The 23,994-nt window shown below is 41.8% G+C and overlaps 9 protein-coding genes across 9 annotated transcripts; 3 read left to right on the forward strand and 6 right to left on the reverse strand.

The window, feature by feature from the left end:
* Window positions 1–4,091: 4,091 nt before the first annotated feature.
* Window positions 4,092–5,234, forward strand: FSST1_010070 (uncharacterized protein; the record flags this gene model as incomplete). The annotated part of the gene is made up of 1 exon (XM_083227102.1): window positions 4,092–5,234. The coding sequence occupies one exon, from the start codon at window positions 4,092–4,094 to the stop codon at window positions 5,232–5,234; it is 1,143 nt and encodes a 380-aa protein (XP_083086031.1).
* Window positions 5,235–5,406: 172 nt separating this feature from the next.
* Window positions 5,407–6,885, reverse strand: FSST1_010071 (glycoside hydrolase superfamily; the record flags this gene model as incomplete). The annotated part of the gene is made up of 1 exon (XM_083227104.1): window positions 5,407–6,885. One exon carries the CDS (start codon window positions 6,883–6,885, stop codon window positions 5,407–5,409), a length of 1,479 nt encoding a protein of 492 aa, XP_083086032.1.
* Window positions 6,886–7,653: 768 nt separating this feature from the next.
* FSST1_010072 (general substrate transporter) lies at window positions 7,654–9,522 on the reverse strand (the record flags this gene model as incomplete). Its single annotated transcript, XM_083227105.1, has 5 exons — window positions 7,654–7,938; window positions 7,987–8,381; window positions 8,431–8,846; window positions 8,901–9,242; window positions 9,302–9,522. The coding sequence occupies 5 exons, from the start codon at window positions 9,520–9,522 to the stop codon at window positions 7,654–7,656; spliced, it is 1,659 nt and encodes a 552-aa protein (XP_083086033.1).
* A 1,147-nt stretch (window positions 9,523–10,669) lies between these two features.
* On the reverse strand, window positions 10,670–12,158 carry FSST1_010073 (acyl-CoA dehydrogenase/oxidase; the record flags this gene model as incomplete). The annotated part of the gene is made up of 4 exons (XM_083227106.1): window positions 10,670–11,080; window positions 11,140–11,248; window positions 11,325–11,807; window positions 11,857–12,158. 4 exons carry the CDS (start codon window positions 12,156–12,158, stop codon window positions 10,670–10,672), a joined length of 1,305 nt encoding a protein of 434 aa, XP_083086034.1.
* Window positions 12,159–12,838: 680 nt separating this feature from the next.
* Window positions 12,839–13,835, reverse strand: FSST1_010074 (uncharacterized protein; the record flags this gene model as incomplete). Its single annotated transcript, XM_083227107.1, has 5 exons — window positions 12,839–12,935; window positions 13,005–13,206; window positions 13,277–13,387; window positions 13,463–13,658; window positions 13,728–13,835. The coding sequence occupies 5 exons, from the start codon at window positions 13,833–13,835 to the stop codon at window positions 12,839–12,841; spliced, it is 714 nt and encodes a 237-aa protein (XP_083086035.1).
* Window positions 13,836–14,386: 551 nt separating this feature from the next.
* On the reverse strand, window positions 14,387–15,857 carry FSST1_010075 (zinc-binding alcohol dehydrogenase family protein; the record flags this gene model as incomplete). The annotated part of the gene is made up of 5 exons (XM_083227108.1): window positions 14,387–14,865; window positions 14,922–15,035; window positions 15,089–15,425; window positions 15,490–15,601; window positions 15,667–15,857. 5 exons carry the CDS (start codon window positions 15,855–15,857, stop codon window positions 14,387–14,389), a joined length of 1,233 nt encoding a protein of 410 aa, XP_083086036.1.
* Window positions 15,858–16,589: 732 nt separating this feature from the next.
* Window positions 16,590–17,810, forward strand: FSST1_010076 (luciferase-like domain-containing protein; the record flags this gene model as incomplete). The annotated part of the gene is made up of 2 exons (XM_083227109.1): window positions 16,590–16,642; window positions 16,700–17,810. The coding sequence occupies 2 exons, from the start codon at window positions 16,590–16,592 to the stop codon at window positions 17,808–17,810; spliced, it is 1,164 nt and encodes a 387-aa protein (XP_083086037.1).
* Window positions 17,811–18,896: 1,086 nt separating this feature from the next.
* On the reverse strand, window positions 18,897–20,171 carry FSST1_010077 (glycosyl hydrolase family 61-domain-containing protein; the record flags this gene model as incomplete). Its single annotated transcript, XM_083227110.1, has 8 exons — window positions 18,897–19,007; window positions 19,081–19,179; window positions 19,233–19,277; window positions 19,334–19,459; window positions 19,502–19,605; window positions 19,659–19,700; window positions 19,754–19,960; window positions 20,021–20,171. 8 exons carry the CDS (start codon window positions 20,169–20,171, stop codon window positions 18,897–18,899), a joined length of 885 nt encoding a protein of 294 aa, XP_083086038.1.
* Window positions 20,172–22,615: 2,444 nt separating this feature from the next.
* On the forward strand, window positions 22,616–23,940 carry FSST1_010078 (S8 family peptidase; the record flags this gene model as incomplete). Its single annotated transcript, XM_083227111.1, has 4 exons — window positions 22,616–22,885; window positions 22,945–23,124; window positions 23,175–23,347; window positions 23,400–23,940. 4 exons carry the CDS (start codon window positions 22,616–22,618, stop codon window positions 23,938–23,940), a joined length of 1,164 nt encoding a protein of 387 aa, XP_083086039.1.
* Window positions 23,941–23,994: the final 54 nt, after the last annotated feature.

The raw sequence follows: 23,994 nt of genomic DNA on the forward strand, positions 1-23,994 counted from the left end.
TAAGTAGTTTAATAGTATTATAATAATAGTAAAATTATTAATAAAGTTATAATAAAAGTTAATAAATCCTAGGAAATTTTATAATCCTTATAAGTATATTAAAGGCTTTTAGTCTTAAATAGTAATAACTTTTTTTAAGTTAAATTTAATTTTAATTTCTACTTAAATAATATATCCTAGGTATTTAATTATATTTATTATAAAGTTATATTTCTATAAGTTTAAATTAAGCTTTACTTATTATAAGTATTTTAATATCTTATAAACGTTCTATATATAGTCTTTTTATAACCTTTTACTATAAATAAAAATATTATTAAGATATATTATAATAAAAATACTTAAGGATATATTTAAAGTATTATTAATATATCTCTAGAATATAGCTAAAGTATTTACTAGATTAAATAGAGTTATTAGCTATTTAAAAAGCCTAAAGTATATTTAAAATACTATAAGGTATTTTTAACTTAAGGTAATTTATATTTTATAAAATATTATATAAATATTTAGCTTTATAAGCTATTTTACTTTTAATAATAATTATAATATTTCCTTAATAAGGGATAAAGAATATTAGTTTTATTATATAACCTTATTAAGTACTTTATAATTTATATAGAATTATTATCTTTCCCTTAATTTCTTTATTAATAAGATAAATACTATAGCTAATAATAAACTAGCTTTAATTTATTCTTTATTTATAAGGTTTATAACTTATTTATAGAGTTTAAGTAAATAGTCTTTTAATATATTATATAATAGTCTTTATAATAAGTCTAAAGGCTTTTTATTTAATTTAAGCTTAAATTAAATATAATAATTTTATATACCTTAAGATAATAATAAGATAAATACCTTCTTAAGATTAAATAGATCTTTATAGTCTAATAATTCTAAGGATAATTAAGTCTAGTTTTTCTCTAGGTAAAGCCTTAATATATATTTTATAAATACTATAAAATAAAGAATCTTAGTTATTTTATTAAGGCTAATAATAATAAGAGTTTCTAGTTATTATATACTTTTTACTTATTATTTTATAAATACTATAAAAATAGACTTTATAATAAATATAATTAGTTTTAATATTATTCTTATTTTCATACTTTAAATTATTATATTATTTATAGCGCTAATTATAATTTTATACTTTTTAATATAAATTATAATATTATAATATATTAACTATAAAAGTCTTAGTATTATCTCCTAGGATAAGTTTAAAATAATATAAAAAGCTATAAGGAATTATTAATTATCTAGGTTTATTATAATTTATATAATATATATAATTTATAATATTATTATTTATATTAAATAACCTTATAACTATATTTTTATAGCTATTTTAACTTTATAAGGATATATAAATTTAATTAAGTTTAATTTAAAGTATTATATTAATTATTTATTTATAGCTTTATAGTAATTATAATTACTATTAACTTATATATTAATAAATAAATATAAATTTAAAAGGGTAAAAATTATAAATAAAAGACTATTTATAATTATATTTATCTCTTAGAATTAAGGTTTTATCCTAGTTTAATATATATTTATTAAGCTATTATAATTAACTATTAACCCTTATATAAGATTATACTTAAAGGTCTTTAATTTCCTTAATTATTCTTTAACTAAGTATTATTATTATTTTAATCTTTAGCTTAAAATACTTAAATTTATATTTAATTAGCTAATTATTATATTAAGCCTAGATAATATAAAGCTACTATATAGCCTTAAGAATTATAGTAAAAGTATAATTTTAATATATATTACTATTAAAGTATCTCTATTAAGACTTATTAGGCTTTAAGCTTAATATTTATATTATATTTAATATAGAGGTTTTACTTATTATAAATATCTTTAATAAAAATTAAATTAATTTTTAATATAATAATATTACTATTCTTATTAACCCTAGGTTAAAATAATATTTAAGTTAAAGTATAATAATTAAAAAACTTCTCCTTAAGCTTATATAATTCTAGCTTAATAGTAATAGCTTAATATTAAAATATTACTTTATTATAATTATTATAAGAAATACCTTAGCTAATTAAGTAATTATATAATTACTTATTTAAAGTATAATATAACTTTATAAGCTTAATATTATTATTTTAATTTAATGTTTTTATTATTATAAGCTTTTAATTAAAGTAAATATAAAACTTAATAAATTCCTTATTAAGGCCTTATTAAATATATTTAAGTTTAATTTATATAATTTCTTATTAATACTAATTATTATATATATTTTCTAAGTAATTAAAAAACTTCTAGGGATTATAATATTAAGAAAGTTTACCTTTAAAAAAGGCTATTATCTCTTATTATACTTTTTCCTTTAAGTTAAAAAAAATATAAAATTATTAATCCTTATAGTTTTTAATTTTATAAGCTAAAGTGCTAATTATATACTTAATTATTATTTTTTATATAGGCTATATATTTTTATCTCTATTAAAAGTATAAATTATAAATAATTACTTTTATTAGTAAATCTTATTAATTTAAAGTATTATTAAAACTATTAAGTTTATATATTAAAGTATTAATATTAGTAAATATAATTATAAAAAGGCTTTAAAGTATATTTTTAAATTACTTATATTATTATAAAAAGCTTCTTATTAATCTTATATTAATTTAGCTATAAAGGCTTAAATATTATTAAATAGCTTTTTATATTTAACTTTAACTTAGTTAAGTATTATATTTAATATTACCTTTAATTATTATTTTTCCTTTATATTAAAGTCTAAGGGTATTTTAATTAAAAGGTTTTCTTAGCCTTAAATTAAAAGAAGCTAAATAATTATAATAGACTAGACTTAAGCAGCTGCTTATAAGTATTAATAAATAGTATTATTTAGCTTAAAAAGAAAGAAGGATTTTTAAATAATTATCTCTCTTTCTTTCTTATATAGAGATAAAATAAATTACTTAAATTCCTTATTAAACTAAGGCATAAGTATAGCCTAAGCCTATAATACTTTACTAATAATTTTATTATATAAGGAAAAAAAAAGTATTTACTATTATCTTATTATTTTATATAGCTTTATTTTAATATAGAGTTTTATTAAAAGCTTATTTAAAAGTATAGCCTTATAGCCTTATAATATTATTAAATTATTAAATATTTACTATTTAAGCTATTTTATTTCTTTATAAAATAATTAAAAGTCTTAAAAATATAAAAACTATTATTAATAGCTTTAATTAAAGGCTTATAAATTAAAAGAAAATTTAATATATATTATAGTATATATAAAGTAAATATAAAGTAGAATTAAAAATTTATTTATTATCTTACTATTTAATTAAAATCTTTTAAATATTATATATAAAGTACCTTATAAAATAGCTATTTTATAAGCTAAAAATATATATAAAATCTTATAATATACTTTTAAAAATCTATTATTATATTATAATTTTTAAGAAATTTTATAGTAATTAAATAAGTTTTTATTAAAGGAAAATAAAAATGCAGGGGGGGGGCTATGCGGATGTCACGTGATTTTAAACGCACAGCTGGCTGTGCGGGGACGGACGCCCTAGGCGGGGATGTCAACTCTATAGGAGCGGCTGCAGCCATCAGCCACGTTTCAACAGACATTCCCAGCCTTCAATTTGCCCAGTTTGTCTCAATTATGTGATATGTCAAGATTTTTACAGTTAATACTACGTCGAAGGGTACTGTAGCCGCCCATATTTAGCGAACACACGGTCCGGGAAGATATTTTACTCACTTTCCTTTCAGCCCCCTCTATATCCCCCCTGTCTTTTAAAACATCATTCTCCAGAATGGATGTAACAAGGATCAGACTCAAAGACTGTCTATTGGACATTAATGAGGCTGTGCCGGAGCGTTACTTGTCAGCCGTCACTTCAAGAACAAAGTCCCTTTTGCCTTGTAGGATTACCGAAGAGTTTCGGCTGGCTCTGCAACACATTTCTTTTAAAAAAGCCCCGTTCATTTCTTATCTGTAGTCTTCCCTTCAATTTCTTGGATAAACGTCTTCGCACTTCGAAAATAACTGATCGCTACCACTGAAATCTCAACAATGCGTCCCTCGAAGGCACTGTACCTTCTGGCTGCTAACAGCCTTTGTATATCAACCGCTGCGGCTCTCGATCGAACCCGATCCCAATTCAAGCACTGGTTTCCAACTGTCGAGCAATTTGGTAAACACCGGTTCGAAGAAGCATGCCCTGAGGAGTACGCGAACTACTTTAATGAGTCGCTGCCTGATGTAAATGGGGCACATGTACACTCACAAGCCTTGATGAACTGTATTCTGGAGGAATATGGAGAACTCAATATGGCAGGCATGGCTGTAACAGCTATCCTTCTGGCCCTTTTACCTTCGGGTCTTGTTCAGTTCGGACCCAGCATGGCTGAGATCAGTATTCTCAGTACTCGGAGACCAGTTCTTGCCACACTTCTGGGCTTTGGATTGATGTCGCCAAACCCTACTGAATTCGAATATGAGGAGATCCTGGAGAAAGCAAGTAACGGCGGTGCTCCACTCATACCGATACGTGCTTTAGACGGGAGATACTTCATTGCCAAGGTCCTTATATCTCTTGTTGAGTATATCATTGCAATGACAGCAGCTGGAAACCTTTTCTATCAAGTCTATCGGTTCACATATGAGTCCATATCCTTAGCACCATTGATGGTCTACCTCTATGGTTTGCCTGAAGCAGCCACACTGTTTGGGTGGGCTTCTCTCAACTTGCCACTTTATCTACTCAGTTTTGGAGTCTTCGCCCTTGCCTTCCGTCGAGTCAGACCCAGGTCGGGATACAACAGAGGGGGAAGTCGCTTGATGCAGTTGATCACTACTGAGCTGACTCCCTGCGGCCAAGGGAGAGACCTGAAGATTGAGCGCCGACCGAATCGACAATTCCTGCAACAGTTTCTTGGGATGGCAGTCAGACTGTTTTCCGGACTTCATATCATCATTGGCACTGTTCTCATTGGCAGCATTGTTCTTATCCCAATCGCGGACTCACTACCCCTCATCTACTCGTTTGTATTCGCAGCTATACTTACTCGGGCTGTATTGAGCTTCGAGTTGAATGGTTTGGCGAGGAAGACGACTATTGTATCAACAGGAAATGCTGGCCACATCGACAATCAGGTTTATGAGGCACATGCTCTTGAACCAAAGCGCTACAACAGCCTAGGCCAGTCTGATTAAATAGGTAATACTACCTTGGTAACACAAATATTTATATATTACATGTCAATAATGCCCAAAATTAGCTCTTGTGACCTTACACATGAAGGATGCGAACATTCGTTATTCTGCAACACCAAAATAAGCTCTAATCTCATCTCCTCCGATTTCTTAGAAGAATTGACTGCCGTCATCAGTTCTTGCTGATCAGATGATCAAAGAAGTCACCTAGAAAGTACCCCGATCTCTTTGCATATCTTGTCTTCTCCTCACTTTCAAAGTCAATCCACATCGCCCCGAATCGATCTGAGAATCCTGCAGCCCACTCCCAGTTGTCCGTGAATGTCCAGCCAAAGTACGACTTTATCACAACGCCCTCTTGCGACGCCTTGGCAACCTCGGTAAGGTAACTTTTGTAGAAATCGACTCTAAATGGGTCCTCAAGCACATCGTCAGGACCTTTGGGCTTCCAGTCATGCTCGCCTTGTGCTGTGGTGCCATTCTCGGTAATGTAGATCGGCACGCCATAGCGATTCCAGATCCAGCGAAGTAGCTTGGCCCAACCCCAAGGTGTCGTTCGCAGCCAATACGTGTCGCTCATGGGACCTCGCCACTTGCCTTGCTTATTCTCGTCAAGCTTATCAATATTTCCAAGGTGATCATTGATATCAGCAGGTCCATCACGATGGCGTACGTAAAAGGCCGAGTATGAGTTCATGCCGTAAAACTCGGAACTGCCAAGAACAAGCTTACTCTCTTCTGGTGTGAACTTGGGCAGACGATCGCCTAGCTGTGCACGCATGGAAGCAGGGTAGTCGCCTGTTTTGTATAAAGGATCGGCAAACCACGCAATTTCGAACTCTCGTGCTCGTTCGGCGGCTTCCTGGTCCTTGGGATCATCGACATCCCAAGGCTCAGACCAATTGCCGTGTAGTGTGATCATGATAGTGCCCTTCTGGGTAGGCTTGAAATCGCGCTTATACATATCGGCGACGTAGGCGTGGGACACGAGCTCTGTATGCCCCACGGTGAAAGGTTCTGTGCTACTATCGCCCTCTTCGTTGCGATCGCGGAAGCTTGATCGTGCGGGTGCATGTACGCCAGCGGCATAACCAGCAAGAGAGTACACGCCGGGTTCGTTATAGGTGATCCAGTTCTTGACGCGATCGCCAAATCGCTCAAAGCAGACACGGGCATAGCGGACAAAGTCGGGTGTGTAATCGTCTTTGTTCAGCATGCCACCATAACGGTCCTCTAGCGCCTGGGGAATATCCCAATGGAACAGGGTAACGAAGGGCGTGATGCCGTTGGACAGAAGCTCATCAATGAGACGGTTATAGTAAGAGACTCCAGCTTCGTTGACGGGATCATCTTTTCCGCCGAGTGGAATGATTCTCGACCATGCCAGTGAGAATCGATAGCCAGTAGCTTTGTACTTGCGTAGCCACTCAACGTCAGTCTTATAGAGATCGTAGGATCTCACCGCGTCGTCGCCAGTACTTCCATCCTTCACCTTTCCCGGAGTGTGCGCAAACTTGTCCCAGATTGACTCGCCCTTGCCATCTTTATCCCACGCACCCTCCACCTGCGCGGCTGCTGTGGCCCATCCCCAGATGAAGTCTGGAGGTAAGGCGCCTTTGATGGACTCGTCAAATTCGGTCTGAGAAGACATTGTTATGGAGACTGTCGGTAGAAGAGTAGAGGCTGACGTGAGGGGAGTGACGACACGTACCAGAAGAGGAGTTCTCTTTGTTCTTGAACAATTGTGTGCCACTAATCATGCGTTGTCAGAAGGAAGCCTGCATGCAGAAAGTGGAGGTTCAAATTGACCCATCTAGCCCATGAGCGAGCATGGGCATGTCGTGTGTCGCGCATATGAAAACATTGGCTTTTCGGACTAGTGAAGACCGAGATTTATCGTCCTTTGTGTGAACGAATGATCGCACGAATGATCGACATCAGTTTTACGCATACCGGCCCGTATAGCCGTTTACCCGCTCAACCCAGATTATCCACAACCCCGCGCTGTCTAGGATGATACAACAAACCAAACTAGCTGATCTCAAGTCAGTCGTCGGATGGCTTTTCGTCGGGATGTGGGGGTTTTCGTTTCGGACTGCAATGCGCTTAGACTGAGCTAGACCGAAGAAATTCACCTGGTCAGGGTAACCCATGTCTCAGTCACCTAAATACAAGACTACACATATTGAACATATCTAACAATATGTAAAACGTAGATTGAATCCTAGGACTAATTTTGGTACTGTGTATCTACAATTTCCCTATGTGACAAACAACAAGATGTAATTTAGTATCATCCATAAGGAATCACACCCACATAGGAAAGGAAATTATGTGTTTGTGTTTCATAGCATTCATGGTCTCATTGTAGCTCAAAATATCGTTGTGTCTGATTACCTGCGCATTGCAGTGCACATAACTAGACATGAGTCACAATTGTCCCATTTCGAGCGCGCATCTTGTCCTCCTTGATTGAGGCCCACTTGGCATCTGCAATCTTGACACTCAACTTGATAGGATTGGTGTTCTTGGTCTCAAAGATATGATCAATCTCCTCAAGGTTCAGCTTTCCAGTCTCGGGGAAAACGAAGTAAGCAATGATGAGCTGGATAAAGTTGTAGCAGATATAGACAGCCCATATCTTATAGCCGACTGACATGATTCCGACTGAAATTCCGTAGTTGTGAACAACACCGGCAGCACCCTGAGATCATTAGCATAGAAAAACCACGGCATATCCTGGGCAACCTACCTGGAACATGGTGTACAGCGCCATACCCTTTGCTCGTAGGGGCAAAGATAACAGTTCAACTGGGTACAAGTTGTGCATAGTCGCAATGAAAGAGGCACTACAAACTTGGAAACAGAAGATCCACAAGACCGTAAGGTAGGAGAGGTATTTATCTCCTGGTTGCGCCTCAACGCGCCAACTGGTGATAGTGACCGCTGTCTGAGCGACAATGATAGAGATCAGGCCCACGAAGATTAATGTTCGTCGACGGAAGTACTCAACAAGGTAGGCACCAAAGAGAGTGAAAACGAAGTACGTGGCGGTCAATCCCAAATTAATACCCAGAACGTCGAGTTTCTTAGTAATACCGATGGTTTGAAGTGCCGGATCCAAATAGAGACCAATGATACCGCCACCTAAATTGCTTTAGCTTGAGTTTTATACGACACGTAATCAAGCTCTTACCGTTCCACTGCTGAAAGATTGAGTAGAGGAGAAGGATGAATGTGCGGAACCATACGGCCTTGGTGAAGAAGACGCGAAAGTCCCAAGTAGCACGGAAGCCAACTGTCGAATTCTCAATAGACTCGTCGATCTGAGACATCATGAGGTTCACAAATGAATGGTTGACATCCTCAGACGAAGTAAAGTATCGAGAAATCGTAAGTCGAGCTTTTTCTCTCTGTCCCTTCATGACCATGTAACGAGGAGACTCGGGGCAAAGCCAGTAGATGGTGACACAGACGAAGAGAGGAAAGATGGCCTGGATAAGGAAAGCAACTCTCCAGCTCCAGTCGCTTTCCCAGTGTGTAAAGCCCATCATGATACCCACAATAGCTAAGGAACCGACTTGGAAGAAGGCGCCAAAGATACCCACAATACTATCAACGAGTTAAACGAACGCCAGACGACAGACGGGATATAAAGAAACTTACTGTCCACGGATATGAGGAGGGGCGATCTCCGCAATGTACTGAGAGCTAGTACAAAGTGCAGTTCCAAAGCCCAAGACGAAACGACCAAACATGAACAGCTTGACATTTGGGGAGAAGCACTGGATCAAGGCTGCGACGATAGTGAGGAGACAACCGGTAAAGTTCACACTTCGTCGCCCAATCTTATCAGCGAAACAAAGGAATGGAGCACCGCAGAAGTTGCCAATAGTCATGAGAGCGTTAATAATACCGAGGGTTGGGCCGCTGTTTTCGAAGCCAAAATAGTCATGCCAGTGGGTATTAGAGTTGATACTACTAATAACACCCCAATCGATACCATAGCTGTAGATTTCGACAATTAGTTTGTGTTTAAGAAAGGAGCAGAAGTAGTGCAAACTTACGCGGCCTGATTTGCGCCCATGACTACCATGTACAAGAAAATGCGGAATCCGGCTCTCGATCTCAAGTTCAAAGCCTCCCGCGATTTGGTGATCAAGTGGTCATCTGTGATTCGGGCAGTGACGATCTCCTCGACGGCGACACCTGACTTGTTTGCATCAGCTTGGACATCCTGATAGATGTTTTGGCGCTCGAAAGACGCTCGTCGAGCCTGGATAGGCATATTGACGTATCTTTTCTTGATGATAACAGGATACTAGAGCAAGAGTACTGGAGTGCAAGTGGGAGCATCTGTGGGTCACGTCTTGAGCAAAGATATTTATATCAAGGCTCTCGAGTGACATTCCATTGCTGTGTTCCAAATCCTTGGAGAGATAGGGTAGCATGGCAAGGTTCTCGCGGGCGGATGTGCCGAACGGTTGGAGCCGATGCTACTACGTTAGGAGGATCAGCCATGCCCCCGCTCCCTTATTTTACATGGTGTTTGCGACAAATAACACGACCATTCCTTACACGGTATAGAAGCCCATGCCAGCTCGCTCATGTGGCCAAAGGGATTTTGCAAAGTTCCCCTCAAGCAACAGTCGACAACTATTGTTCCAGGCCGCATTGGAACAACGATCACGCCTCGATCAAACATCATAGGGTGCATTACGATGGCGGCTAATGTTAAAAAGACCCAGCTTTTAGCCACGGGTCTAAACTCTTGATTCTGGGGTTGGGGGGAACCCTGTTAACCTAAAGAATAATTCCGCGAATAGCGTGGTGCAACACAACACTACCCCGTCCACCTGCATCGTTGTGGGGGTTGCCCATTGCTTCCCCGGGCTTGTGCGACAGGCAGACGAAGCACGAAGGATTAATCAGTTCATGGTCGTTAGTCAACCCTACCGATTGTTTCCAACAAGCTAAACTTTTAACTAGCGTTTTTCATTTTCAGGCAAAGAGCCGTTTATTCACTACGGCACACCGGCGCGTATTCCCATTCACAAACGGGTGACCAGCCGCCGTGGACGACGTCGCGTTAACTGAAGTCGACAGAGTCTGCTTATGCACTACGCCTCCCCCGCATCTTCGTAGTAAGAGGCTCTTTCTATTGGCAATAGGCATCTAAGGGCACTGGTCTACAACTCTGAGTCGATCACTCGTCAACTATCATCCCAGGCCTTTTACGCTATGGCCAGGACACGGGCAGATGCACAACAATATGCAGCCTGCACTTTCTCACATTTGCTGCAGTCTACTATTGTGCTGTTCTTCCTTGTTATGTTTCAACATATATCTAATCGAAATAAAATTATAAACGATACTATTGTTCTAGTGATTTTCCCGGCAACCCTCGGTAGTCAATGGGACCAAGAAGCTTACTCTCATGTGTACCACGTAGGCTCCGGAATTTCTCCAAGGAGTTGATAGCGACCAAGTTCCCTATTTTTGTAGGCAACGGGGTCATGGAGAGAATGAGTTCGGATGTCTCGCCAAAAACGGTCAAGCCCATTCTTACTCTGGGTAGACTTGGACCCTGTAAGCTCAAAGATCCCCGATGTTACACGTAGACCCGTATCCGTAGCCGCGACCTTAACACTGGCCACCCACTCAGCAGCCTCGCCACGCGCCGTTGCTGTTACCTTGGCCCGTTCCTCTACACTTCCTGAGTGTTTATAAATTGCAACAAGCTCCTGAGCAGCCTGATCAGCCAATGCCGTAGCGGCCCTCAAGTGAGCGAGGAAGTTGCCGTAGGTCGAGAGAATGTAGAATTCATCTTGTGGTTTATCTTTGTTCTATTTGGTGTCAAGTCAGCATATATCAGGAGCATACAATTCTTTTGGGGTGCGCTTACATCGCCGCCAAATGGCCAGGCTCTGGTAGACTTATTTGTATATGCTGAGCCTTCGTGGAGAGCACCCCATGCAATACCAATGTAAAAGTTGCTGAAGACTAACTGAATACTATTAGTCGTGATATGTCAGCTATTTGCACACTGTGATTCGAGGTCCCAACTTGTTGTTGACGGCAAGCACTTACGTCGGTAGAAGAAGGGAGGCAAAAGGTATTCCCAAAATTGCGGGATCTGGCTTTTTCTTACTAGTGTCCCAACCAAGAGCATCCTTCCAAGGCACAACAACGTTCTCGATTTTCACGCTGCCGGACTCCGTGAGACGCAGGCCAACGTTGTCCCAATCATAAGAAAACTTGATGCCAGGCTGCTCTGTCTTGACAAAGGCGAAAATGTGATCCGAAGTATCCTCATAAGCACCCTCTAGAACAGTAAGGTCCGAAACGACGCCTCCAGTGTTGAAGAATTTGAAGCCATTGAAGACGATATTGTCACCGTCAGCCGTGATTTTAAGATCACTGTCGCGGGGATTCACGGCACCACCGATGAAATAGTTGTTGGTAATAATCAACTCTTGAATACGGTCAGCTTGCTCAGGGCTCCCCACAACGTTCGCTGTCGTTGACCAAAGAAGATGATATCCTAGAAGCATCCCCAAGGAGCTTGATATTCTATCAGCAAAATGACTAGTGAAATTCTTAGCGGGAAGAAAGATCTTACCCATCTCCTTTAGCCACCTCGCGTATGACCTTGTAGCCCACGCTCCATGGTTGCTCGCCACCTCCGTATCTCTTGGGACCTAAAATCTTCAGAAGGCCAGAATGCTTCAAGAGAGCGACTTCGGCGCGTGGTGTCTTGTTGGCCTTTTCACGCGCGGGCGCATCTTTTGCTAAAACATCAGAAACTTTCTTTGCTCTGTCGATCCAACCGGCTTCATCAGTTGGAAGTTCTGACCACTTTGATTTATATTCTTCGTAAGTTTGGGGATCAGTTTCTTCATTATGCCGGCTGTCAGTAGCCATCTTGAAGATATTAAGGAGGACGAAAATTGAAACTTGATTGTGTGTGCAGAATTGGACTCTGAATAGCTTCAGTTAGTTCTGTAATTCAAGCTTGTAGTATTTTATATGTGCAGTTTACTCTGACGTGCAGTGCACTACAAACTTGGATGACGCCTACCGTCGATCAAATTACGTGTGCCGAGAACGGCCGCAGCCAATTTCATCATAAACCTAATGATGGTTTAACGTGGGGGTTCTCGAAACGCACTCAGAATATTCGCTCAAAGCGTTCTAGATTGGAAGAACTAGGATCCAGACTAAAACGAATTAATGGCATAATCAAGGTGATAAATCATGGTATGCACTATGCTAGCTAGTAGGCACAATCTTTGTACAAACTATGGCATAATCTACGCTAGCAATGGTGGAATGGTGAGGTGAACCTTGACAGTTATCATTGAGGTGATTTACGCAATAACGTTTCGGTATATGACAACAGATCATCTGTGGAACTCGTTTATACAGACGCACCTAGAGATAAAATAGAAAGGATTTACAGAATGTATGTATGGCACAATCATAAGAGTTCTAATCACCCAAAGCAACCTGTATCATGCAGATAGTCTAAGCCCCTAAAATTAACCTGAGGATCACGCTTGGTCTTCTACTTCGCCCTAAGTTTCCATTCTGGGGACTGCAAACTATTCCTGCTTCCGTGCCTTTTTGAAATACTTGGAGGTATCTCCAAGTGGAAGCTCCACAATAGAGTCCTTTATCAACAACTGGGTCGTCAGATACCTATTGTACAGATTTTATTAGCATATCTCAGCGTTAATCACTATATTGCAATGTTGATCTTCAACTTACCATCCGACAAGTCCTGCGAGGAAGCAAAACACCCCTCCTGTCTGCTTCAATCCTGTAGCGGCCGCGAGATGGCCATCAGCAATAGCAAAATAGCTGGCAGCTACGAAAAGAAACCCGAGTTCGACAAATATAAAAATCAGAATAAAAACGACGTTTGTGGCTAGTGAGGCAATCAGGAAAGTCAAGACAAAGACACTCCATACTGTTTTTCAGAAACATTCCATTAGCTGGAGACCATATCACGGTTCCAAGCGGGAGAACCCTTGACTCACTGATCATGAAAAATCCCAAAGCGTTGTTGTATTGTGTCACATCGTCGCCATACGCTTCTGCGATGCCGAAAGAAGGTGTCAAGATTGCAGCGTAACCTGCATAGAACAGACCTATTTTTTCAATTTGACATGTTTAGCATTTATCCTGTGCCAAGTGATAACTGAGGCTTATGAAATTGAACTTACCGAATGCACTGTAAACAGAGTAGGATAATCCGTTGCCAGCCGCCAGCTCCCACTGAGCAGATATCAAGAGGCCAAAAACCGCAACGAAGAAGAAATTTGCGACGTATACGTTAACTATTGTGACCCCCCGCCACTCCATCAAACTCAAGGATAAAGTGGTAAGAGTTGTCGCAAATGCACCGATTGGTAGAGCAGTCTACTCAATTAGCATTGTCCTCACTCCTCTTTCGTTGTACCGCAGTCGAGCGCGATGGAGCGAACTTACGGCTGAGGCTGGCATTGGTCTGAGTGGTGCTGTGGCCACTATGTTTCGCTCAGTGAAGTCCCCGGTGGCTACAGTACGGCTATCTTCTTCATGTTTGTTGATAGACATGGTTTCTATTGCCGGTTGTTGAGATTGTATATGGCAGAGTGGTTGCTGCTTTTTGAACAGAACCAGCTGGCTCACTTGAACGAACCACTATCAACATTTTAAACATAAAAGTACTCCAACATTATCATAGTACTTTTCGCCCCTGTAGGATAGACAACAAGGCCACGTCTTGAGAGTTGGCGCTAGATAAAATAGTTTCGTGACTTTCATGGCGCTTTGTTAACCCTGGATCACGCCATCCAGGGCATTGCCGCGATACAGTTGTAGATCGAAAACTAACTAAAGAGAATTGGGTTGATATACCACCGCAGTCATATAAGTGCCGAATGAGCTCGAGATCTACAGTCTACTTCTTAATCCCTCAAAGGCTTGCAACCATACTGACAGAAACGGACCCCCCTTCTCTTCTCACGTTGAAACCTTGTGATCGTGATCGTCTAAACGAATTTAACACTTGGACATTCTTTCCCGCACTTTTCGAGTACAAACTCTTGATTGACAAAGTACATAACGTTAAATAACAAAGTCCTATTATACATTAAATATCGTGACTATTTTGTCCTGATAATCAATCTACTGCCAGACACATCTCCGTTCTTCAGTCTCTCCAAAGCTCCATTAATTGATGCTAGCCCTCCATCAATTATTTCAGATCTGGGCAGTTTTAGAAATGAGCCGTCGAGGAGCTCATGGAGCCAAGCACTGAGATAGGTTCCAATGCGTTCGTGTGTATGGAACAGCTTAACTGGCACACGATGAATCGTCACCTCGGGATGGGATGTTTTTGGTTTACCGGTAAAGACAACTAGGTGCCCCTGTCGACTCTCTTCATCCCTGATATAGCCAGTGCTATGGTCTAGGTCCGTGGCAGTTGTCCCGGCAGTTTGCGATCGGTTGTGTATGATGACGTTCTGGCACCATTCTGCACTACCACTACCCACAGTATCTATAGCGAAGCGAAGTCTCCCTGGCAGTAGTCGATTCACTTCTTGCGAGGCTGCAGCGAGGTCTTCCCTGTCAATTAAGATATCTTGAATTTTCGTTAGACCTCCGTGCATCGACCTCGGTCCGGGTGGTATTACTTACCGGTTCCCAGGGACTCGAGCAACTGCCGGTGTTTCTCCAGGTTTGCGACACCAATAACCTTTAGTCCGGCGAGCTTTGATAACTGGATAGCAATTTGAGCTGTGATGCTAGATGCTGTTCTGTTCATCAGAAGGCATGCTACTCGACCTGCGAGGCAAGGGACCTACCGCCGTAAATCATTATCCAGTCACCCGGACGGGGACTGCAGTCATGTGCTATACCCGGAATCACTTCGGGCTCCACGTCCAAAGGTAGATCACTCGGATCCTCTTGCGCAATCTGCAGCAAGCTATGGTGATCTGTGCTGCTTTGTCGACTAAAGCCAACACCCAAACAAACCCCTAGGGATAGGGCAGCAGTCACGTAAGCTACTCCGACAGCGGCAGTGGCGAGAGGATTGTCAATGCTGGGCGGAATGCGTATGGCATTATGGGCGCATACAATTGCGAACTCTTGGAATGCGGCCTTCTTGAAGTCTCTGTAGTCGGTAGAAATACCGAGCACCTGGACATTTTTTAGTCAACACAACTGTTCCACGGACCGGGTTTTCGGAATAGACTTGACCTACCCAATCTCCAAGATGCCAGCCACCCTGATGGCCGTTCTTTGAAATGACGACTCGTCCTACAAACTCTCTTCCATTCACACAAGGTAGCTGGGGGATTCCAAATCCATAAGTGCTATTCGTTTAGTACGGTCTATCAAAACAATCAGGGTGACGAGCAGGAAACATGTTGAGGCTTACGCTGATTTCCAATCAATTGGATTGAGCCCGATTGCATGTATCTCAATCAAAAGATCCCCATGAGATGGTGTGGGTATCTCGCCATTTGATTCAATCTGGTACCTCTGTCCAACTTCATGCAGGAGTAAAATGCTCTGTTTAGAGGGTAATTCAGCCATTGGCTGTGGTTGGAAATGCTGCAGAAAGGCCATGGTGATGGCTGGGCAAACAGAGTTGGTTACGGCATTTGGCTTGTCCAATCCGGAGCTTTTTAAATATATGCGTATGTCTATTCAAGTGCCGAGAAATTCCTTTGCTCCGTAGCAGCATGGACACTCTGCGTAGCTAAATATGGCATGCTTGATCCGAACACGGCACATTAAAAAACCCCACGTTGAGGGGTTTCCTAGGTTCACGATCGGCAATCTACGTGGAGCCAAGATATGCGACAGTGCTCTGGAGATGTGGAGAGGGATCTACTTCCCATTGACCCGCGACGAAGATAGCGAATAAGGAGGCAAGCTTCTTACGCCGTTGGATATAGAAAGTGCACAATGTGGGAAATCGGCATCATGAAATGGCAATGGCACCATTTTAATGATAAGTTGCGAGCGTTGCGTCCAGGTCCAGGGGACGTGGGTAAGGATGGCGCAATAAAGCAAAAAACAACCTCATCCCACCATCCCACTATATGGAGGTCTTATCTATGCCCGATGATAAGTTTGGAGCGTCGTTAGCTGCAAGTTTTATCAAATACAATTTCATTTGCCAGGCTACTTGTACATCAAAGACGCTTTTCTCTACATACGTAAACTTCCAAAAAGTGCGGAATACATCCAGCATCAGCTTCATTCAAGGTGACGAAGCTGGCGCAACTATCAGAGTCCACTCAAGGCAGATCATAGCGACTTCCTGAGATCTCAGGCTGATCTCAATTTGAATCAATGGCGGCACCAGTACATCCTTTGAATGCAGAACCTGATAGGCTTCAATTCGCGTATGCAGCTTTCATCGCATCTTCCGATTGTCTGAGTACATACTAACTTGAGGATAGCTATTGGGTACCCAATGTTTCTGGGGGGCTCGTCATCAGCAAAATTCCACAGAGAACCAACTGGGATCTGCCGAGCAACATCAGGTACGCCAAAGCCGCCGAGAAAGCTGGCTTCGAGTATGGCTTGACTCAGATCCGTTTCTTGGCTTCCTACGGTGCGACGCAGCAGCACGAATCAGTTTCGTTCTCGCAAGCGATCTTGGGCGCGACTGATTCAATCAAAATCATCGCCGCCATCTTGCCTGGACCATGGAACCCCACCGTGGCAGCTAAGCAGATCGCGAGCATCGACAACTACAGCAATGGTCGCATTGCTGTCAATATTGTCAGTGGCTGGTTCAAGCAGGAATTCATCTCAGTCGGCGAATGGTGGCTGGACCACGCTGAGAGATATCGTCGCAGTAACGAGTTCATCCGTGTGCTCAAGGGTATCTGGACATCACCGGATGATACGGGATTCACTTTCCGTGGAGATTTCTATCGTTATACCAACTATAACCTGAGCCCGAAACCTGTTCAAAAGCCTCACCCTGAGATCTTCCAGGGAGGCAACAGCGATGATGCCAGGAACAATGCAGCAGAAGTCAGCGGCTGGTACTTCATGAACGGCAACGACATTGAAGGGTTCCGTGCCCAGATCGAAGACGTAAAAGCACGAGCAGCGAAAAACAACCACGAGGTCAAATTCGCCGTCAATGGTTTCGTCATTGTTCGAGAGACCGAAGAACAAGCAGTGCGCGTTCTGGAAGAAATCCAAGGCAAGGCCGATCGAGATGCTGTTGAGGCATTCGGCGAGGCCGTGAAGCAAGCTGGTGCGAGCACCGGTAACAAACAGGGAATGTGGGCGAATAGCAAGTTCAAGGATCTCATCCAATACAATGATGGATTCAAAACGAAGCTCATCGGCACCAAGGAGCAAGTAGCTGAACGGATAGTCCTTCTGAAAAGTTTGGGTGTTGACTTGGTGCTTACTGCGTTCCTCCACTACGAAGACGAGATCACTCAGTTCGGAAATGAAGTTATCCCGCTAGTGAGGCATTTGGAGAAGGAAGGAAGAGGGAAGGATGCAGCTTTCGAAATAGAGAGAACTGGGGCAGTCTATAGCTCATAAGGGTAATAATTATTAAGGGTCGAAAGCTACTTCAACGTCGCTGTTAAGTCATTTGTTTCGCCTTTTAGTTGCAATTCGTATCTCTCGACAGAAGTATCAATACAATCCCTAAAGGATCTTGTATAAAAATGGTTTACCTCCTGTGGCATCCACTCTGTTTCCTTCTTCAAGTCTCTTCCTTACATCACACCAAATAAGTTGTCGTCATCAAACACTCTCATGAATTCTTAGGTATTTTGGTCTGCCTCCAGCCGCCTCTTTTGCTCGCTAGTGAGAGACCCTGTCGGCGTCTTCACCTGGTTTCTTTGGCAAGTCCCACCATGGAGCATTATCGGTCCACATGACTGACATACCACAGGTGCATGGCAGGCATATATAGACTAACGAATACATGCAAAATCTCTTCACTTTGACGTGTGCTAGGAAGAAGTGTCAGTGGCTACATGGTAACACGGAAACACAAAGAACGGACTGTATTTTGCACAGTACTTGACCCGAGCTAAAATACCGGGCTTGACCATTTCGTAATGTAGCTATAGTTGAAATATGGGGGGTTATATAACCGTAGGTTAAAATCGAGTAAAGTGGAATAAAGCGAAGTAAAGGTCAAGGGAGATGAACAATAATAAAGCCAGGGAGACCTGTTAAGCCCTGATGTCACCAACTATTTCCGGAAATTACAGCCCCGTATTTACGTCACGAATAACGAATAACGTGTTGAGTTCATCAGTAAATCTGACACGCGAGGGCGCTAACCAGAACAAGGGTCAACGCAGCGCTGACAACACCTTCAGAAAACAATAGGGTATGTGTCTTATTACAATCCCCGGCCTCAATGCAAAAATACAATAAAGACGAGGACGACGAGGCCAAGTGTTTGGCTGATAAACACATGCTCTCCTTGACATTATGCGATCAAGAGTACTGGTATTTACACAATTGGCAGAGGAACTATTCGAGACGAAAGACTCCATTCCGCTCAGTAACGGAAGACAATTCCGTCAAAAGTCGGAAGCTCGACTGCGAGAAAAATAAATAAATGACATAGTTCTCAAAAACAAGATACTATCAGATCAAAGCAAAAAGTTACTGAACACACTGAGAGTAAAAGTCGTTCACCGACTTGCAAGTTCCAGTAGCACAGCACTTGGCACCTGAAAAGCCTTGTCCGCCACACTGGCCCCAAAGAGAAGCACACTATACTGAGTCAGAACAAATTGATATTTCGAGATATTAAGCGGGAATAAACAGCATTGGAGATGGAACTTACGTTACCGGGCTGGGTGGGCTGAGGTTGTGTAGATGTCTGGAGGGTGGTAGCAGGAGGGGTACCACTATTGTCACCGCCAGGAGCGCCGTTGCAAGAGAACTAAAGTTACAGTTAGTTGGGTTCGTGACGTTGTTACTTCGGACTTGACTTACCACTGCGGGACCTGGAATGGTGTAGCTGTTGAAGTTGGAGTAGATCTATACGAGAACTGTCAGTACACCCACTTCAATATATGAAGGAGAGATGCTCCTACGTTGGCAGTATATCCTGGATCTGTCTCTTTGAAGGCACCGGGAATCTTGACTTGGGAACCAGGGACAGTGCTGCCGCCGCCATTAAGGTTGATCTGAGCACAGCTAATGTAGAACTGAGGTTTCTGCTGTTAGCCTTGCCATGGTTGGGATGTACATAGTTTGCTAACCTGAGGGATGCCTGCTGGCCATGGGTTGTGGATACCGATACTCTGGATGCGAAGGAGGTACTCGCCATTAGGGATGCAAACGGGTAGATTGAAAGTGTAGCTGACTAGAGAAGTAACAAGGTTAGATTGTGTCGCACTTTGGCCAATTTGAACTTACGATTCATGGGCCAGCTTGAAGATCCAGCGTTGAAAGTTGGGCCTAAGGATACTTTATTAATTATTTCATTCCCAACGTGCTATCTTGAGCCATACCCCAGTCCTTGATCTTGAACCAGGTACCACTTCCATCATAGGATGAAGCAGATCCAGGTGCTTTGGACATGTACACCGAGATGGGTCCCTGATGGTAGACCGCTGTGTCGAGGGTGAAGGTGATGGAGTCACCCGCCTTGACGCCAACAGTTTGGGTATTGGTTCCTGATGCGCCGACATTGCACCGTAAGTCGTTCGAGTCTAGCTCTGCACGATCATATAATCAGCAAAATGTAGTGTCAGGCTGACCAGATTTGGGAGTCATACCGGTAACAGGCGAGTTGTAATTGGAGTTCTGTCGGATGTATTGGAACACGGGGTACTTGGTCGAACCAACTGTCAGTTGCTGGAAGATATAATGGGCAGATGCACTTTGCATCAAGGCCATGGTGGCCGCAAATAAACTAGCAGTCTTCATGATGGCTCGATATTTTGGTTTCTTTGTGGAGCTGGGGAAAGAAGAGTCGATCTTGCTAACTTTGGTTCCATAACCAGGAGCGAGGTATAAATGTAAAGATCGGTTGAAATGGCACGGGCCTGTCTATCGCCATCGTCCAATAGAACAGATCATCTGATCCTGTGTCGGAAAATGAACAGTCCCAACGTGTCAAGTGATTGTTCTTAAGGTCCGAAGATCCAAGAACGGAAATATATGTGTGATATTAATTATGTTCGAAGCCTAAAATGGATGGCCTGATAAGACGATGAAAGTTGTCTCTCCGTAATTACCAGGCATTTCCAATGCTACTTCTTCAGGCCTTCTTCAATACATCGCAGTAAGTAGTTAGTACTGCTTGGACTGTTTGACCGTTGTGAGTTCCAGAACAGATCCATTATAGTATTTCTTTTCTCAGCCATAAATGTCACAAAGAGATAGAAAGAAACAAATGGGAGAAGATTATCAGCGAGTAACCACAGTACGGAAGTCACAAATTCATCCGGTGGAGAAGATTTATATCGGAGTGTCACGCTCCGTGCTGGATTCAGAGGCCAGCCAGCCAACATCAGACCACTTATCCGGGATTTAGGCATTTACGATATGGTTACATCGTGATTTTGCCGATAGTTCTTTATTAAACACAATTTTGGCTTACTTGTATGGCCTCCCTTTTTACATTTCAGTGCAAAGGTTGTAGGCATATCCTTCATCGATCTTTGTGTCTTGTTCTCGATAAATGCGCTTGTCGGTTTATTCTTCAGGGCAGGGTCAAGTCTCTGTAATCTTTCTAGAAGACGAGAGTTACAAAAGATATTGGACATTATCAGAAATAAAATCTGCTAACTACGTAATGATTAGCGGCTATATTGAGATGGCCCCTCGTGGGTAGCACTGGTATAAATTCGCCATCAATCCACATGAGTATCAGCAGGCGTTCTGATATACCAGTAAGAGAGAATATGACTACTCTTCACCTCTTGTGGAGTTTTCTGTTTCCTTCGATCATCGTTACTGTATCACGCGCGATGAGCAAGTGGAATGGCTTTTTGCCTGTCCTCCTGGTGGCACTCTTCTCCAACAATAACCCTCAGGATTCTCTTACCCAAAGGAGGTATTAAGATTCTGTAGCTGATTCACGATGGGCGATTTAGTTTTGCTTGAATTTCAGGTTTATACCAGCGAAAGTTTGGTAGTGCCTCAATTTCATGAGAAAATCGCAAAGACGGTGGCTTCTATGTTACAATTGATAATACCAAGTACTTTCGTGTAATAACATAAGATGCCGTTGGCTTGTGTTAATGATTTGACATGAACTAATGAGACTATTAGCTCTTGAGTACGAGATGTAACCCTACAGGTTGATGTTCAATTCAACTAAGTACAAACGAACTAATATGCTTCTTTCCCCGTCAGACATCAATGGAGATCACGAGTTAGTTTAACAGGACCAATAGTAATAGTCCAGCAAGAAACAGGAATACATTCATAACTGAGAATCCCTGTATTTGAGCTGTATCTTATCCAAGATCCTCCCAAGAGCTGTTATCTACTAACCCTGCGCTGATCATTAAAAAATAGCCGAAGCCAGTAGATACAACGCTCTGATTGGCCAAGCTTCTGATCATGTGAATCTGCTCAGTCGATTAACATCTCACCGCTTCCTTCCTTGGATAGGGTTTACATGTCCCTCATCGCCATGATCTATCTTGAAAAGCAGTTACTAATAGCACCTTGTGTCCGTGAGTAGTATAGCATCTGCGACTCAATTGACGATACATTGCATGTGTGACATATTGTTCAGAGGCAATTGCCTTAAGTTCTAAGTGTTTGAACGTTTAGGATAGCCCGTTTATAGCATTTCGACAACTTGAGACTCAAGCGACGTTGAGTATTTGTCTCACTGATATACTAAGTAATGTAGCATATATACTCTTTTTACATATGTATTTTTAATAATTCAAGTAGTCAATAGTCACTAGTCGGGTAGAAAAGGTTCCCTTTAGACCGTAGACATTTAATCGGCTTAATAAGCCATTTAAGAACTCTTTATTCTAACGCATAATTGGATTATATAACATATATAACAACTATGTAAAACGACCTAACAATTAAAGATTAGCTTTAGAGTTAACTAGTATAAAGTTCCATGGACTTTTGCAATAGGAAGGAGTTGTGCCATCTTGGGCCTTGGGCCGATCCCTGCTAGACAAATTCCAGGGGTCTTTTGATCGCTTAGACCGTCGACCAGGGTCCTTCACCTTCCTAAGAGAGGCTATGATAGACGATAGTGGAACCTGGAGACCTTTTGCAAGTATCCATCAATGCTGTGACTGTGGTATAAGAAGTCCGAACTCGCAGCAACAGTTGGGTCACTTTCCAGGTGAACTTCATTCTCTCGTTATCTTCAACATCTTGTCAATAAAATGCGTTTCTCCACTATCTCTGTCAGTCTTCTCGCAGCTGGGTCTGCCACAGCCAGTCTCGAGAAGCGAGCGCCTCTTATCAGTCGAGATGAGGGTGGTATTGAGGGAAAGTACATCGTCATGATGAAGCCAACCTCGGACAGTACTGCGCGTGTCAAGTCAGCAGCAAAGGCCATTGATATCAGGCCCGATATGGTCTTTGACAATCTTGGTGGATTTTCTGCGAGTCTGTCTGCCCGAGATGTGGAGGACTTGCGCAACAACCCCAACGTAAGTAGACATACAACTTGAGTTTCCGTGGTGGAACTTGACTAACCCAATAAATCTAGGTCGCATACATTGAGCAAGACTCAGTTGCCAGGATTTCCGCTGTTCAGAAACAGGCACCATGGGGTCTTGCGCGGGTCTCCAGCAAGAAGACTGGAGAGACAAGATATACGTACGATGATTCAGCTGGCAAGGGCACCTGTGCATATGTTTTGGACACAGGGATTGATGCCGCCCATCCTGTATGGCATTTATACTCTTTCCTTTAATTCTATTATCTAACATCACCTAGGACTTTGAGGGTCGTGCTGAATTCATCGCCACGTATGTTGACGACATCTGGGAGGATGACCACGGTCACGGGACCCACTGCGCCGGTACAATCGGATCCAAGACATATGGAGTCGCCAAGAAAACACAGCTTTATGGAATCAAGCTCTTCAACTCCACTGGAGAAGGAGTCGCGTACGTTATGACCTTGTGAAACGTGTTCAATGTCCCAACTGACGAATCAAAGGTCTTCTATTATTGCTGGCATGGACCTGGTCCTCCGTGATGCCCCCAAAAGAAACTGCCCCAAGGGCGTTGTTGTGAGCATGTCATTTGGAGAGATCCCTTCCAAGGGTATCGATGATGCTGCCAAAGCTCTTGTCAACGCTGGCTTTTTTGCCGCTGTGGCTGCTGGTAACGGCGACGAGAAGGGAAGGCCACTCGATGCCTCAACCAACTCACCTGGCAGAGAGCCCAGCGTCTGCACCATCGGCGCGACAGCAAAGGATGACACTGTCGCTACCTTCTCCAACTACGGCAAGGTTGTTGACCTGTACGCTCCTGGTGTGGCGGTTCTGAGCACATGGCCTGGAGGTATTACCCGTTCTATTTCGGGCACATCTATGGCCACACCGCATGTTGCTGGAGTTGCAGCCTACTTCCTTGGCCTTGGAAAGTCTGCCGTTGGTCTTTGCGAGTACCTCCAGAGCATCGCTTTGAAGGATACCATTAAGGGTGTTCCTCAAGGAACCAAGAACCTTTTGCTCCAGAACGGCCAGGCAAAATAAGTAGCGCAAAGAAGTACTTAAGAAGAATGGGAATATTCCTTCGGTTTAAATATA

This window comes from Fusarium sambucinum, chromosome II (assembly GCF_050947815.1).
Source record: "Fusarium sambucinum isolate potato_lamoka chromosome II, whole genome shotgun sequence".
Taxonomy (NCBI): domain Eukaryota; kingdom Fungi; phylum Ascomycota; class Sordariomycetes; order Hypocreales; family Nectriaceae; genus Fusarium; species Fusarium sambucinum.